This window comes from Fusarium oxysporum, chromosome IV, assembly GCF_013085055.1.
Source record: "Fusarium oxysporum Fo47 chromosome IV, complete sequence".
Classification (NCBI taxonomy): domain Eukaryota; kingdom Fungi; phylum Ascomycota; class Sordariomycetes; order Hypocreales; family Nectriaceae; genus Fusarium; species Fusarium oxysporum.
The window spans coordinates 2941893-2956405 of record NC_072843.1 but is presented as its reverse complement, the minus strand read 5'-3'; the positions used below and the strand labels follow the sequence as shown (position 1 = coordinate 2956405).

Below are 14513 nucleotides of genomic sequence, written 5' to 3'. Positions count from 1 at the left end.
GATGGAACATCAGGTTACAGAAAAAGCCGTTCGCTGGTTGTGACGGGACGTTACCTACTAGTTAGAGGCCGTGCCAGGATGTTTCCCAGGGCAGTGGTAGACTGGTAGTTTGTTCTGGTGATTGTCAGCTCTGACACAACAAGGGAAGCTTCAGTTCAATAAGAAGCACGTGGTGGATTGTTTCAACCTTAACAGACCCAGCCATGGGACATGGGAAGTCGATACATTGCGATGTAGTTTGGCCAATCACCATCTCTGAATGTCACCTAGAGGATAGCTCCAAGGTAACCTCAGCTCACCTAATTAACGTGAACAGGCAGTTCTTGGACCAGATCATCCGCGCGGCTCGGCCCAAGAAAAAACGATCCGCAGCGCCCAACTTTCACATCTCCAAGTCCAACCTAAACTAATCCACTGAAACTTTGGCCTGGGTTAGCAATTCCTTTACACCTCATCCACCACCGAAGCTGCCCGTCTGTGGTATTGTAGTAGAGTGCCTCACAACTTCAGGACTAGCCTTATTTGCTTTGTCCATCGGTATTCATTCTTCCTCCAATATCACACCATCACGCATCACACATCAATCACATCGTTCTCTTTCCTGTGACCTTGACCCAACGTCCACAAATCAAATCTATCATCGCCCGCAAATTCGATCAAATCGCCGCCTCCCCCACCTCATTACGGCACCGCTTCCAGCCACCAGCCACCTGCTCTGTTCTGTTCTGTTCTGCACTCTCTGAACTGCTCTGCCAAGTCAGCCAGATAGTCAGTCAGTCAGCGTCAGGTCAGCCTAGCAGCTCAGTTCAGTCAAGCTTTTGTTCGGGCTGTCCCTGTGCCTCCTCTGTCTGTCTCTGTTTCTTCGCCTCTTTACAGTATCCTTAATCCATTCCTTGGCTTGGCTTGGTCGCTTGCTTCCTTAGCTTGGGATCTCCTACCGCTGCAGCATCTCTTGTCTCGTCCCCTAGTCGATCCTGTCCCTTGGCCTCGGGTCATCTTGATCCTATTCGACGACCCTGACAATCATCCTCGGCTGGCTTGGAACTTTGGCTTCTCCTCCTCTACCTACGGATACCCTTAGGCCTTAGCACAAAGTCGCTCGTCCGCTCGCTCGCTCGCAAAACGGAACAGACTCCAAAACGACCCACCCCCCACTACAGCACCACCAGGCCCCAAGGACCCAAGGCAAGACAAGGCCAAAGGCCAACCCGGCCGCAGCCCAGAGCCACCCGCTCCAAGATCTCGGAGCTACTAAAGTTGCCTGCACGTCCTGAACCTGCCGGTACGGAGCCTGGAGCCATTTGCCCACGAGCTAGGGTCGCTTGAACCCTGTACGAGACAATGTCGATAAAGTAAGCCTCTTTCGCGAACCTCTTTCTTGAATCTCTTTCTCTGAGCTTTCCATCTTTCCCGTCCCGTCTTGTCAACCTTAGCCTTGCCCTCTTGGTCACTGGTTTAGTCCTGCACTGAGTCTTCAGAGATTGTCGCTCCCGTGGTATCCTGTCCTGTCTTGTGCCCATACCATACCCATCTTCGCATTCCCGTCCCTCTCTCCGTTTCCGTTTCTTGCCTCCGTCACCTTCCCGTCTCCCTCTGCCGTCTTCTCCGCCCCGTACCCTCCGGTCACGGCGGCCACGGCTCAGTCCGTCCGTTGACTGCCCCGCCACCTTCGGCCCATGGAGTCATGGACCCCGCCCTATAATGGACAATCCTCATGACTATCTTATTACAAGCCGTCCTCCTTCGCGGCCCGTCGATCCTGACAATGCCGATAGCTGGGTTATGCTCAATCAGGGCGGCTTCGTCAAGCTTGGCAATGAACGCATCTTGATGAAGCTCGAATCGAGAATCTCATGCGACCTGTCTGTGCCCCAGGAGCTGAGAGCACGATGTGCCTCGTTTCAACGGAAAAGTGATAAAGGCACCCTCTTCCTGACCAACAAGAGAGTAAGTTGATAGCAAATCTATCTCGAGATTCTCTACTGACGCTTCAGATCGTGTATCTTCCTTTAAAACCCACTCAAGAACCAAAGTTTGAATCCTTCAGTGCCCCAATCCTGAAGTTTCAAGATTCCACCACTTCATCATCTATGTGGTGGGGATGGGTGTGGAAATCAGATTGTATTCCTGTATCCGGTGGTGGCATTCCTCCAGATATTCCTCGGCTTGAGGTCAAGTTCACGTTTTCAGATGGAGGCATGATGGATTTCAACGAAGCCTATATAAGGCTGCGGGAGCGACTTTACCAGTATCAAGAGATGCGCCGGGAGATGGGCCCCGGTGCTGATGTCCCTGATGAGCCTCTTCCAGCATATGAAGCTCCTTCTGCCCAGCCAGCTCCTACAACGAGTTCGACAGATGTGCGCCCTAATCGCTCAGAGAGCGCTGCCAGTCGGAGGGCACCAGATGAACCACCACCAGATTATGACGAGGCTCAGGCGCAGCAGTTGAATATTCGGTTGGAGGACCACATTCGAGGTGAAATTGATAGGGGAGCATACGAAAATGATGATTAACGGCCGCGTTGGACCACACCAATGGCTGTGGTTGTGTTACAGATACCAAGATTTGAGCACTGCATTCATGAACTCATTATACTACCTCTTACTTTTTTCCGGGTTTTCATATTCAAAGGGATCTGCTAGAATCATGATATTGCGAAATATTAAAATTTCCAGCCGCTTCTGAATCTGATAATAGAACGTGACAACTTTTCGGTGAATATTCGAGAATCTGTAGATATCAACTCTAGCTTCAACCAGATTGTACAGGTTTTGCGGCTGAAGGCCGGATATATCGGTTCGGGAGACTGGAAGGACATCCACGTGACCCTTATTACTAAGTCGGCTCACCAATCAAAATGCCTCTATTATCAGTTTTAATTCATGACCTTGGCTGAGAGCAGTTCCGACCTCTTCCGCTCTGAACGACGAATTGACGAACGACACCTCAATTGAAACCACCATTCGCCATTGTGAATTCTTCCGCCTGTCGCAATGGGTATCTGGGACGCCTTTACCGATATTGTTGAGGCTGTGACGCCATGGAGCGTTGTTGAGGCCGAGGCGCCTGCTGAGGAGCCTCAGGTACGGGATTTTTCCAGCAAGGCATTATGTGTCATCGACCCTGTCATTGATTGATTACAACGGGACTTCGTCGAGAGCGCATCTAAGACCTTGTGTAAATAGGTGATCAAGTACTGACAAGGAACAGGAGGAGACCGAGTCCAAGAACGAGTCCAAGGACGAGCCCGAGGAAGAGGCTGAGGAGGAAGAGGAGGACGAGGACGAGGACGAGGATGACGAGGAGGAGCTCGTCGACCCCAAGGAGACACTGGAGGAAGGTTCGTCAATTCCTTACGCCAATCTTCGGTCCAGAACGTCATGAGTGATTTCACAATCGCTTCACACCTGGGCGCGATATAACCCGCAATACATACTAACGCATCAACAGAGTGCAAGAACTCTCCCCAATGTGCCCCCGCCAAGCACCACTTCGATGAGTGCGTCGAGCGCGTTCAACAGCAAGAGAGCGAGGGTGGCGCTAAGGAGGACTGCGTCGAGGAATGTATGTCTACCGGCCCAAACTGCGTCATGGGACCCGAGGACCCCGAACATCCCACCTACTATACCATATGCTAACCAGCATCTAATCTAGTCTTCCACCTTGCCCACTGTGCGACCGCCTGCGCCGCTCCCAAGCTCTGGACTCAGCTCAAATAAAGTATCAATATCACTGGGTTGTCGGTTCCCACCACGACGGAATGGCTACATATTCGTCGAAAAGATGCCTAGAGCCGGAACGAAGCAAGCCTGCTCTCTAATGAGGGCTATCTCCTTGTACGATTGCTCGTCAGTTGGGTGTCAAGTCGTCCAGAGGTTTATCTGATTGCGGCTCTCTGTACCATACGCTCAAACGCCTGAATAGATTTCTTGCACACTATACCTAGACCATTGATTGACTTTCGCACCTACTTGACTCAACAAAAATTGTGCATGTTCAACTACCAGAGCTGATTATCATTTATAGAGGTCGACGTCGCACAGCAGCTGATCTGACAACTAAGTCGGACTAGTTTGTCACCATGTTTGGCTTAACTGCTAGCCATTGTCCGGTCTGGTGAGAAGCATCAGAGATCTGTTTGTTAGGCCAAATTCTCTCTCATATGCCGGAGAGCCTTGCCGTGACGATGTATGCGTGTGTTCCTGTCGTGAAAATAGCCTTGGAAGATTCTCGTTGGCATAAACCCCAAATCTTCTGTGGAAAGAAAAGATAGGTAGTGGTTACTACCTACTTTGAGGATGTTATCTAAACATTATGCTTACAATAGACCGGTGCTACTATAAATAATATCCGATATATTTTTCTCGCCATGGCAAAGACTATTGACTATTTAGATAATGCATGGGTATATTGTAATGCCAAACCTTCTATCACCCCTCACTTTTATTTCTTCCTTTGCTAAATAGTACATGTGACACCTCGGTGCGATCAGAACGAAAAAGAATAGACTGGTGGGATATCGGAACACGGCACAGTTAGAGTGACACATTTTGGCTCATCGTTTTGAGCGTTGTAGGCATTAGAGTGTGCTAGGAACAGGGTCCTGGAACAAAGTTGGAGGTATTGGAGACCCCGCCTCGTTTAGTGGCCTACAAGAAAGTTCTTCTAATTCTATGCGTTGACAACAGTTTCTGGCCTTCGTGATAATAATCAGACCATTTGTTTAAGTTGTAAATCATGAAAACTTCGATTTACTATCAACGGCCATTATCATTCTTCTGACATTTAGGGTCAATAAAGGTTAGAAGAGATATACTAAAACCTGGGGAAGTTAGATATAAACTTCTTCTTAATTAACTTTCGTTAAGATCTTCAAAAGCCAATACCAATCCCTTGTAGCAACGCCGCAGACATACAGAACTCGGTTAAAAGTAATAACGTTCGGTTGGCTTGATTAGTTAGGGTGCATGTCGTGGTTGCATTGGAACTTTACCTGATCCTGGATCTTGGATCTTATTTACGCTCGCGTTGAGATTCCTTGTTTGGATGGTTTCGAGATGGCGATACGAGGTTGAATATAGATGCATAAAATTGAATAGTCTCGGTGTTTTGTTAGACCACAGGAAGCATGCTGTGCACGTCAAAGCTTCCGTCTCATACAAAACTTGCATCAATAGTCTCTAGATATGAACACTAAAAGGAGATATTGCCTCTTTACAGATAGATCACCAACATGAGTAAAGGTGGTACCGGCCTGTGCTATATCAAGTTAGTAAATAATCTACGCTCGGTTGGTTGAAGTTTGAGATGGATGTTGCAGCTAGGGCGTTTCTGATCCTGGACTGTAGAGCCTGTAGCGACCTATCAGAAGGCCTAGCTTTAAGCCGTTAGCGTTAGCGTCGCGTGCTGTCCTCGATGCAGATGTCTATGAAGTACTGAAGGTGCAGGTAAGGTAGGCAGGTGATGGCAAAGGTGCCACACGGACTTCCTCTTGTGGATGGCAAGATTCCGGTTGACGGCAATGGCAGTTGGCTTCAGCGTCCTCCTTCCAAGGTAGATTAGATTCAATTAAACCGTTTCCCCCCTCTCCCAGATCAAATAAGATCTTTATCTCTTCATTGCTCGTCCACCACTTGTCGCCCAATTACTCAACAGCTACAATGCATCTATAAGCCCGCTAGGATCGCCAAGCTGAAACCCTCCCACAATCCGCGATCGACCCATCAATCAAAATACCCCTAAAGTCTGGCCGAGGCGAGGATCCCAGTAAACGTCGAGTAATAAGTTCAAGGTTGAACCAACAATCCGAGGACTCGATCAGAGGAGAGCGACATCACAGTGAGGCGACTTTGAATCAAGTGAGGTGATAAACACCATCGCTGGGGGTGTTGTCAATTCTCCGTCTGAACTCCTTTTCTTCAATATCTTTGCCTACATTCCTATCAGTGCTCAATCACGCTCTCCTCTTGCATGTATCGGCCACCACAGTCGGACAGTGCATAAGGACGTCCTTGCTCGCTGGACCTCTTCTTGAAACCGACACTGGCACTGGCACTGACTGACACTGCCGTTGCTCGGTGTATCCCTGTCCCTGTCACGCATCATCGTTTCAACATCGCAAATCGAAAGAAACGTATTCTCCCCATTTCAACCTCTCAACTCCACCCTCAGGTCTTGATAGAAATCACTTACGCAAGAATCCAAGTGATCACGACAACTCCCTGGTTCATTCAGCATCATGAGTAGCGACGGTGTTGGTGGCCGCTTCTGGCGCAAGCAGAAGCTCGGCTCAAGGGACTTCACTCTTCAAGAGCGCAGAGCAACAGGTGAGGGCGAAGGAGATGTTGAGGCCGAGGAGGGTAGCATTCGCCAAGGAGTATCGACAGAGTATCGCACTTACAAACGACGTTGGTTTGGTCTCGCTCAGCTTACGCTGATGAATATTATTGTGTCGTGGGATGTAAGTTTATAGTTCCCACGCCACCAATCGAATAAGATGCATATGCTGACAGAAGAACGATAGTGGATGACCTTTGCACCAGTAGCATCACAGGCTGCCGAGTACTATGATGTACGCGAATCTACCATCAACTGGATCAGCACTGCATTCTTCCTTGCATTTGTGGCTGTCTTTCCCATCAGTATTGCCATCCTCCATCGGGGTCCGAAGCTGGCCTTCATGACAGCCGCCGTTCTCATTCTCATTGGCAATTGGATTCGTTATGCTGGTTCTACCAAGGCTAGTGGTGGAAATATTGCCTATGCCATGGCTGGAGAGATCATCATTGGATTTGCCCAACCTTTTATTCTTGCAGCACCAACTCGATACTCGGACTTGTGGTTCACTAACCGTGGACGTGTCGCCGCAACAGCTCTGACAAGTCTGGCCAACCCGTTTGGTGCAGCATTTGGACAACTAATTACACCACTCATGGTTAAGAAATCTGGCGATGTGTCAAATATGGTCCTATACATCTCCATTATTGTAAATGCCCTTCCAATTTCTGGTTTTCCATAGCTAACGGTTCTAGTCAACGGTTTGTGCCGTGCCTGCGTTCGCCGTTCCAGCCAAACCTCCTTCGCCAGTTGGTCCAGCAGCTGAGACCCCTAAACTCAGTCTTCGTGAATCCTTTGGGGTTTTGAGTCGTTCTCTCGAGATCTGGCTGATCCTTGTTCCCTTCTCCATATACGTCGGTTTCTTCAACTCGATTTCTTCACTTCTCAATCAGATCTTCTCGCCATATGGCTTTTCTGACGATGAAGCTGGTATCGGCGGTGCCGTCCTTATCGTTGTTGGACTCATCGCCTCCGCTATCTCGTCACCCATTATCGATCGCACGAAGAGTTTCCTCCTAACTCTCAAGATTCTTGTCCCCCTCGTTGGCGTCAGTTACCTGGTTTTTGTCTGGATGCCTGAAACGAGGGATATTGCTGGTCCCTACGTAGTCCTCGCCATTCTGGGTGCCTCCTCCTTTTCGTTGGTTCCTATCGCACTCGAATTTCTCATCGAACTCAGCCACCCACTCAGCCCCGAAATCACTTCAACTTTGGCGTGGGCTGGTGGCCAGCTATTCGGCGCTATCTTCATCATCGTTAGCGATGCGCTCGTGGCAGATAAGGATGCGAACCCTCCGAAGAACATGAAGAATGCCCTGATCTTCCAAGCAGTTGTGGCTCTTGCCGTAGTGCCCCTCCCTTTGTGCCTGGGGCTTTTTGGCCGGAAAGAGAAGACTATGCTTCGACGTGTTCGCTCAGATGAACAAAACCGGTCGGACACGACTGTAACGACTAACGCATGATTGGATTCCGAACTGAATGCAACAGGGGCCTGACAGATGGTTTCCAAAGCTATGACATTGGGAGCTATTAATATTACTGTCATCTGTTGGCGATTATCTATGCCTGTCATTGTCGCAATATACCCATTTCCTTTTTAGTTAAACGCCGATTGGATCCTTTAACCACGATGGGATTTTGTCCTCTATGCCTTTTTAACCCCAAGAATGGTTTCCCACTCGTATCGCATGTTCTCCATCTTTTTCCAGCATTCGGCGCCCAGTTCCTCGAATCTCATGATATCTTCCTTGTTCACGTCTTTAGCGCCTCTCTTTCGCCCAATGGTCTTCTTGAAAACACCAACAGCAGTGTCCGCCTCGAGCGCCGCCGCATCCTCGACCTTGCCCTCCCAACCCCAGCCTTCAACTTCTGTCTTCTTAACTTCGACCTGCATGTGACGGTTCGAGCTGCTCCCCCACTTGATGCGCTCGGCACCTAGTTCATCAAGCGCAGATTGCTCTTGGAGCGCAATCCAAACAGGGGATTTGGCACCGGTATAGCTGTCTGTGTTGTGCCAGGGCGAGCCAATCCAGCGACTGATCAGAAGAGCAAGTTCATATGCCCACATGAGAAACCAGGGAACTGGGAATAGGGTGCTGGCAACAATACCCGGATGGGTGAGATACATGCGCGGTCGAATGGGTTTATCGCGGGCCTCATTGGGGTCGTCGGGAGTGAAGAAGCGGCTGGAAGATGGCATGGCGGCAGGAAGAGTTGCAGTAAGGGAGAGGATATCGGTGACCCGCTTGGCGGATTCGTACGGGCCTTTGCCATTGAAGCACTGGAAGTCGGACATATCGAGAACATTATCGATGGCCTCAAGGCTGCTGGACCAGACAAGACGGCCGGGTGTTTCGGTTTCGGATCGCCGACTAAGTAGTGGAAGGAGTTCATGGGCCAATATGTAATGACCAAAAACACACGCTGTAAAGACCTCGCCGAGTAAGGGTTCCTTAGGCTGCATTCAGTCAATCGGTGAAATCCTTGAGATGCTGAGACTCCGACTTACATAGTTGTAGCTGCGCTTTTCGTTCAATAGAGCAGTAGGGAGGGCCATCTTGAAGTTTGGCCAAGTAACAGACTGCACCAACCCCTGGGTCAAGATAGTCCATACAGCTTTGGGATAATTGACCCCTGACCATCCACCGTACGCAGCATTGAATACTACAGTATCCAGCCTGGGAATGCGTACATTTCGTAGATACTCGCCCTGCAGCCCCTCAGGATTGCTCACCGGGCCTCGTAACAAAGCATTTGCGAAAGAATACACTCCGCGCAAGTCACAAAGGTCAAGCTGCAAGCTCAAAACATGGACTCGCGCAACGGTGTCTTCCCAGCGATGTGAACTGCCGAACCGTGAACGTAGTGCTGTAGAAGATTGGGCGGCTTTTTTGGCGTAGTCGCGAAGGGTTTGGATCGTTTGTAAGGACTTGGACTTGGATCGTGTGGTGGGGATGAGGATGAGGTGGGAGCGCAAAGATCGTGTAGCAAGGAATTCGTCAATCAGTCGTTCTCCAATACTGAGACCGATACCACTTGAGTTGTATTAGCTGTCGTTCCCTATAGCCTGGAGCAATTGAGCAAACCTATTGGCACCTGTGATCAGAACAAAAAGTTGCTCCTGACCTGAGACTCCCTCCCAGGGGGCTGTCGCTGGCGACAATTGTGAACCCATCTAGGTAGAATACAGCTCAATTCTTGGAATATAGCGTTCGCGGTGGGCAAAGTCAATCCTGCGAATATTATCACAATGCGATATAGAGTTAAGGGCGGTGTGTTAGACATTAAGATGTTAGGTGTGGTGTTGCGTTGGGTGGAAAGACGTTCACGTGATAACTTATATTTAATTTCCATGCTGTCTGCAGTTCTACTTTGAGCATGGCAGCTCTATCCGAAAACGAATAAGAGACTACAGTACATCACTACATCCTCACAATACGTCCAGTTAGGTAAGCTGAGAAAGATTAAGGCATCTCATCATTATTCTTGATTGTTATTAAATTGGTAACTACGCTTTTCCCCAGCGAATATCCATTCTCTCCATGAATACTCCATATACCATTGCAATTTGTTCTGGAATGGCTAAATCAACCCAATCATTACTCCCGGGCCTTGCTGCTGCCCTCACGCACAGCTTCAAGAATCAGATTCTTAGCCAGCTCAACTCCATCCTTGGTTCCAATAATTTCAATGGCTTCGTCCTTGGCCTGATCACGAGGGACCTGGATCTTGCAATTGCTCTCCTTTCTGATCGAGTTAACCTTGGAGCCGTTGGGACCAATGACATGTCGGTAGGTTCGAGGGTCTGGGAGAACCAGATAGCCTGTAGCATCATTCTTCTTGGCCTGCTCAAGAGCCTTGGCAATGGCATCCTTGGCCTTCTCTACGTTCTCAGATGAACCGCGCAGAACCCAGGGGAAATCGCCATCGTCACCAGCATCAATCTGGACAACCTTCCACGAGTGTGCCTCGGATGTGGCATCGTCGTCATCAGTGATCAGAGGGAGTGCTCCGACGTTAGAGCGAGTAGAAGAGTCAGGCTTAGCAGGCAGAGGTTGACCAGCATGATCAACAGTGACCGAGTAGTTGTTGCGAAGCTGGCGGAAGAACTGGCCACCGTTGGAAATGGAGTGGTGAAGGTTGCGAGGGACCTGGATGGTCTCACCCTGTTGCTGCTGAACAAGACTTTGGATATGCTCCTTAGCCTTGGCCACGTTCTCAGGGCGGCCTGTCAACTTGACGCCAGTCTTGCCATCACCTTGGCGGGGAACGTCGATAGAGACGGTGAACTTGGACTCGAGCTGGCGCTTTGTATCACCACCACGGCCAATGAGCGAACGGTGGTTCTCAATAGGAACATCCACAATCTCAGTGACCTGGCTCTCACGCTCACCCACAATCTCCTGAATACGCTCAACAATCTTGTTCACAACATCAGTGCGACCCTCAATCTTGATAGTATTTCCATCAGCCTCCTGCTTGGGGAACTGAATGGTGCGAGCAAGCTCTCGCCGGTCGTCAGAGCCACCGGCCTTGACGACAATGTCGCGAAGGTTGGAGCCTGTAACAGTTAGTTATTGCGTAAATAGACGTAAAAGGTATAAACTTACCGCCAGCTCCAATGAGAGCCTTGTGGTACTTCTTATCAACATCAATGGTTCGGACTACGGTATCGTCGAAAACAGCTCGCTTCTCCTCAAGAACCTTCTTGGCCTTGGCGACCTGTGAAGCGGTACCCTTGATCTGAATCTCGACAATGTCGGTGTCTCGGTCTTGAGGTACATCAATGCGAGCGCCAGTAGCCTGGCGAAGCTCGTCTAGAGCGGAACCACCCTGTCCGATCAGAGATCCGACTTGCTTCTGCTGCACGGCAACAGTGGCGGTAGCCGAATGCTCTTCAAGATACTTGTGAAGAGAAAAGATCTCATCCCGAGCTTCGTCAGCACCCTTCTTAGGACCTCGGATGATGACCTCATCAGGAGCCTGCTGTCGACGAGGTTTGGCACCCTCTTCGGCATCGACATTCGACTGCTCATCATCTGCAGACTTAGCAGATCGAGGGAAGAAAATGTGGACCTTATAACGGGTCTGCAGCCGGTTGATCTGGCTTCCCTGAGCCCCAATCAACTCCCTATGGTACTTGGGATCAATCTTCAGGGTGTGACTTGTCTCATCTGCCAATGTACGAGCGAGACTCTGAATGTGAGAGCGAGCAGTCTCGGCCTTAGCCTTGGGCCCCTTGAGCTCAACCTTGCCATCTTGGACCTGAATCTCAACGTCGAAACGGTCTCGAAGCTCACGAATGTTGCTGCCACCCTTACCAATTAAGTGATTGGCAAACTTCTGAGGGAAATCGAAAGACAAAGTGAAGCCTCGCTCCTTCTCGTCCTCTTTCTCTTGCTCCACAAAAGCATTGGACTTGGCAGCAAGAGACTCGACAGCAGAAGCAGGTCCTCTAAGGGTGATGCGAGTTCCGTTCTTCGAGACCCGGACAGGAATCTGGTCCGACTTTCGAGATTCCTGCTCCTTCTTGATGAATCGTCTAAGTCTTTCATGGTATTTGGCAGGTACATCAAGCTCAGCACTAGTGATAGCTTCCTGCTTGTTGATCAGCTCAAGAATGTGCTTCTGGGCATCCTCGAGCCCCTTCTTAAAGGCACGGATCTCGGCATCTGTTGGTTTAGTGCTAGGCAGCTGATAAGGACCATCGGCGGGATCAGGACCTTCAAAGACCAGGAGGACAGGAACATTGCCCTCTGAAGTCTCAGGGACAACAACCTGGACACCATAGTCATTCTTCACTTGACGAGAAATGTTGTTACGAAGGTGCTGGTGGAAGAAAGGGTCAATGGGAATAGCGCTCATGCGAGAGGGAGGCTGGGCATTGACGATGCCAGTGATCTCGGACTGGGCACGAATGGCGTTCTTGCCCTCACGTGAGTAAAGTTCCCAAGGAAGTGCACCGCCTTCTGAGAAAGGAGTGTTGATATGAGTGTTGTAGATCTTTTCCAGGCGCTCGATTTCCTTGCGTTGACGGAGATATCGAGTCACGTTGCTAGCATGTGCAGCAGCGCCGCCGGGGGCGTTGCGGTGGAATCGAGCAATATCCAAGTTGGACATCTGCATGCCCATGGCCAGATCCATGGCCTTCTCCAGACCAGAAGCAACCTCGTCAGCGGGTCCAATGACAGTGATAACGTCATCATCTTCTTCAGTGGGAAGAAGAATGGAGCAGCCAGTATCAGCAAAGAACTGCTCAGCAGGAACACCTCGATCGCCCACGATGAATTGGTGGCGGCCACGCTGGATAGACAGCTGCTCGGCAGCAAGTTCCCTGTGGAGCTGGGCAACTCGGCGCTCAATCTCGGCGCGAGCCTTTTGCACTGCAGCTCGGTCACCAGCAAGCTGGATGTGGTTATCGTCGTTGCCAGCAGGGGCGAAGATAGGTCGTTCACCAGGGTTGGCAGTAACAGCAGCTGGTCCTGTAGAGTATGCCTGCAGGGGAGGGATGCGAACCTGCACACCACTGTCTTGTTCAAGAGCTTGAGCAAATGCATTATCTTGACCAGCAATAAAGGGGTAGAAGGCAGCAGGAATGCCCCGAACCTTAGTCTGGACATTGGCAGACCGTTCGTCAGCAATCTTGAGGATCGCATCCCGAGCAGAGGCGGCAGAGAGGGCATTACCCTCGACAGTCACATCAATGGTAGCATCGTCATCCTCCTCATCGATAGGGTTGCTCTCGTCGACTTTGGGGAGCTGAATCTTGGCACCTGACTTCTCCTGGAGAGCCTTGATCGTGGATCCTCCCTTACCGATGATGTGGGCGCGGGCTGACTGGGGAATAGGAACTTTGATGGCAGCCTAGCAAGTATTAGTTTAGCTCGCGAATTGGAGACACGAAAACTTACTCGAGTACCAATCTGACCGATCAGATCCTTGAGCGCCTGTTGAGCGACATCCTGAGGACCAGTAGCATCAAACTTGTAGCGGCCGTTGGAGGTGGTGCCCATCGAGAGGGTGGCACGAGACTTGCGGTTAAGATCCTTGATGATATCAGGGATGGGCCTCTTTAGCTGACTACGAGACATGATGTACTGGGGATCCAGGGTGACAGACTCGACATTGCGGCCAGGAATGAACATAGATGGCTTGTTGGGGGTAGCAGCACCAGAGGCGGGAGTAGACGAACGAGAGCCACCGTTGGAGGCGGCGCCGTTCGCGGTCTTAGCTCCCCAGATGGGCGCCACATTGGCAGCCTTACCCTTGGGACCTCCGAGCTCGGGGAACAACTCATGCGACTGAGTATCGAGAGTCTTAGAAGCGGTCTGCTTGGGAGCTGCTTTGGGAGCTGGAGCCTGGGCTTCGGCGGAGCTAGAGGCCTCGGCAGGAGAACGGATGGGAAGGTCCTCATCAGGTGCATCCTCGACGGTGACATGATGAGGAGCCTCTGCGTGCTTCTGCATGAGCTTCTGAGCAGCGGAGAGCTCGTTGGCGGGAGCTTCGGAAGCCATTGTAAGCGTGGTTTGTTGTTTCGAACGGTGTAGCTAGCTAGAGTCGGTATTGGTGGCAGATGAACTGATGTTGGATGTCAGAAAGGGGTCAATCCAAATCGAATTGGGAGTGTTATGCAAGAAATTTGCGTAGTAAATACTCACTGAGTTCAATTGGCTACGAGAGCAATGAAGCTTTGCGGCCAAATAAAGGTATTGAAAAATTGTGAGGTTCGATAGAGGAGGGATGATCAGATGTATTAGGGAGTCTTGTCTCTAGAACATTGTGCAAGAGACAGCAGACGATGGAAACCGGTAACCAGAAGGGAGAACCAGAGCTGTGCTAGAGACCGTAGACCGAAAATACGACGGACTCAAAGAAGATGATTGAGGTTTGAGGATGAATTGTCATGGACAAAGTTGAGGGTGAGGTGGAAGTTTCTCCAGACCGCGACCTCTCCCCACGAAGTACAGTAGGCCACCTTTCCTTGGTGCAGGGATTATGCTAACGGAGACACCTAGAATTTACGCGAAGCTTGTCCGAGGCAGCGGGCACCAGTCCTTTTTGAGAAGGCGAAGTTTTAAAGGGGAAAGCGGGGTGGGTTGTGCATTGTAAGGTAGGTATGGTGATATATTCAGCCTTTTATCAACCACAGATTGAAACAATTGCACGAATTTTGT

The 14513-nt window shown here is 50.2% G+C and overlaps 4 protein-coding genes across 4 annotated transcripts; 3 read left to right on the top strand and 1 right to left on the bottom strand.

Annotated features, from left to right (window-relative positions):
- Window positions 1–1701: 1701 nt before the first annotated feature.
- Window positions 1702–2516, top strand: FOBCDRAFT_200394 (uncharacterized protein; the record flags this gene model as incomplete). Its single annotated transcript, XM_031178743.2, has 2 exons — window positions 1702–1947; window positions 1995–2516. The coding sequence occupies 2 exons, from the start codon at window positions 1702–1704 to the stop codon at window positions 2514–2516; spliced, it is 768 nt and encodes a 255-aa protein (XP_031044630.1).
- A 361-nt stretch (window positions 2517–2877) lies between these two features.
- Window positions 2878–4010, top strand: FOBCDRAFT_221342 (ubiquionol cytochrome C reductase hinge protein). Its single transcript, XM_031178745.3, has 4 exons — window positions 2878–3086; window positions 3214–3343; window positions 3454–3567; window positions 3658–4010. Exons 1-4 carry the CDS (start codon window positions 2997–2999, stop codon window positions 3720–3722), a joined length of 399 nt encoding a protein of 132 aa, XP_031044632.2. The 5' UTR covers window positions 2878–2996; the 3' UTR covers window positions 3723–4010.
- A 2231-nt stretch (window positions 4011–6241) lies between these two features.
- Window positions 6242–8009, top strand: FOBCDRAFT_292067 (major facilitator superfamily domain-containing protein; the record flags this gene model as incomplete). The annotated part of the gene is made up of 3 exons (XM_031178752.3): window positions 6242–6463; window positions 6527–6988; window positions 7035–8009. The coding sequence occupies 3 exons, from the start codon at window positions 6242–6244 to the stop codon at window positions 7800–7802; spliced, it is 1452 nt and encodes a 483-aa protein (XP_031044639.2). The 3' UTR covers window positions 7803–8009.
- Window positions 7985–13853, bottom strand: FOBCDRAFT_132652 (uncharacterized protein; the record flags this gene model as incomplete). Its single annotated transcript, XM_059607895.1, has 7 exons — window positions 7985–8797; window positions 8849–8932; window positions 9032–9374; window positions 9426–9514; window positions 9972–10900; window positions 10950–13203; window positions 13251–13853. 7 exons carry the CDS (start codon window positions 13851–13853, stop codon window positions 7985–7987), a joined length of 5115 nt encoding a protein of 1704 aa, XP_059464702.1.
- Between the last annotated feature and the right edge of the window lie 660 nt (window positions 13854–14513).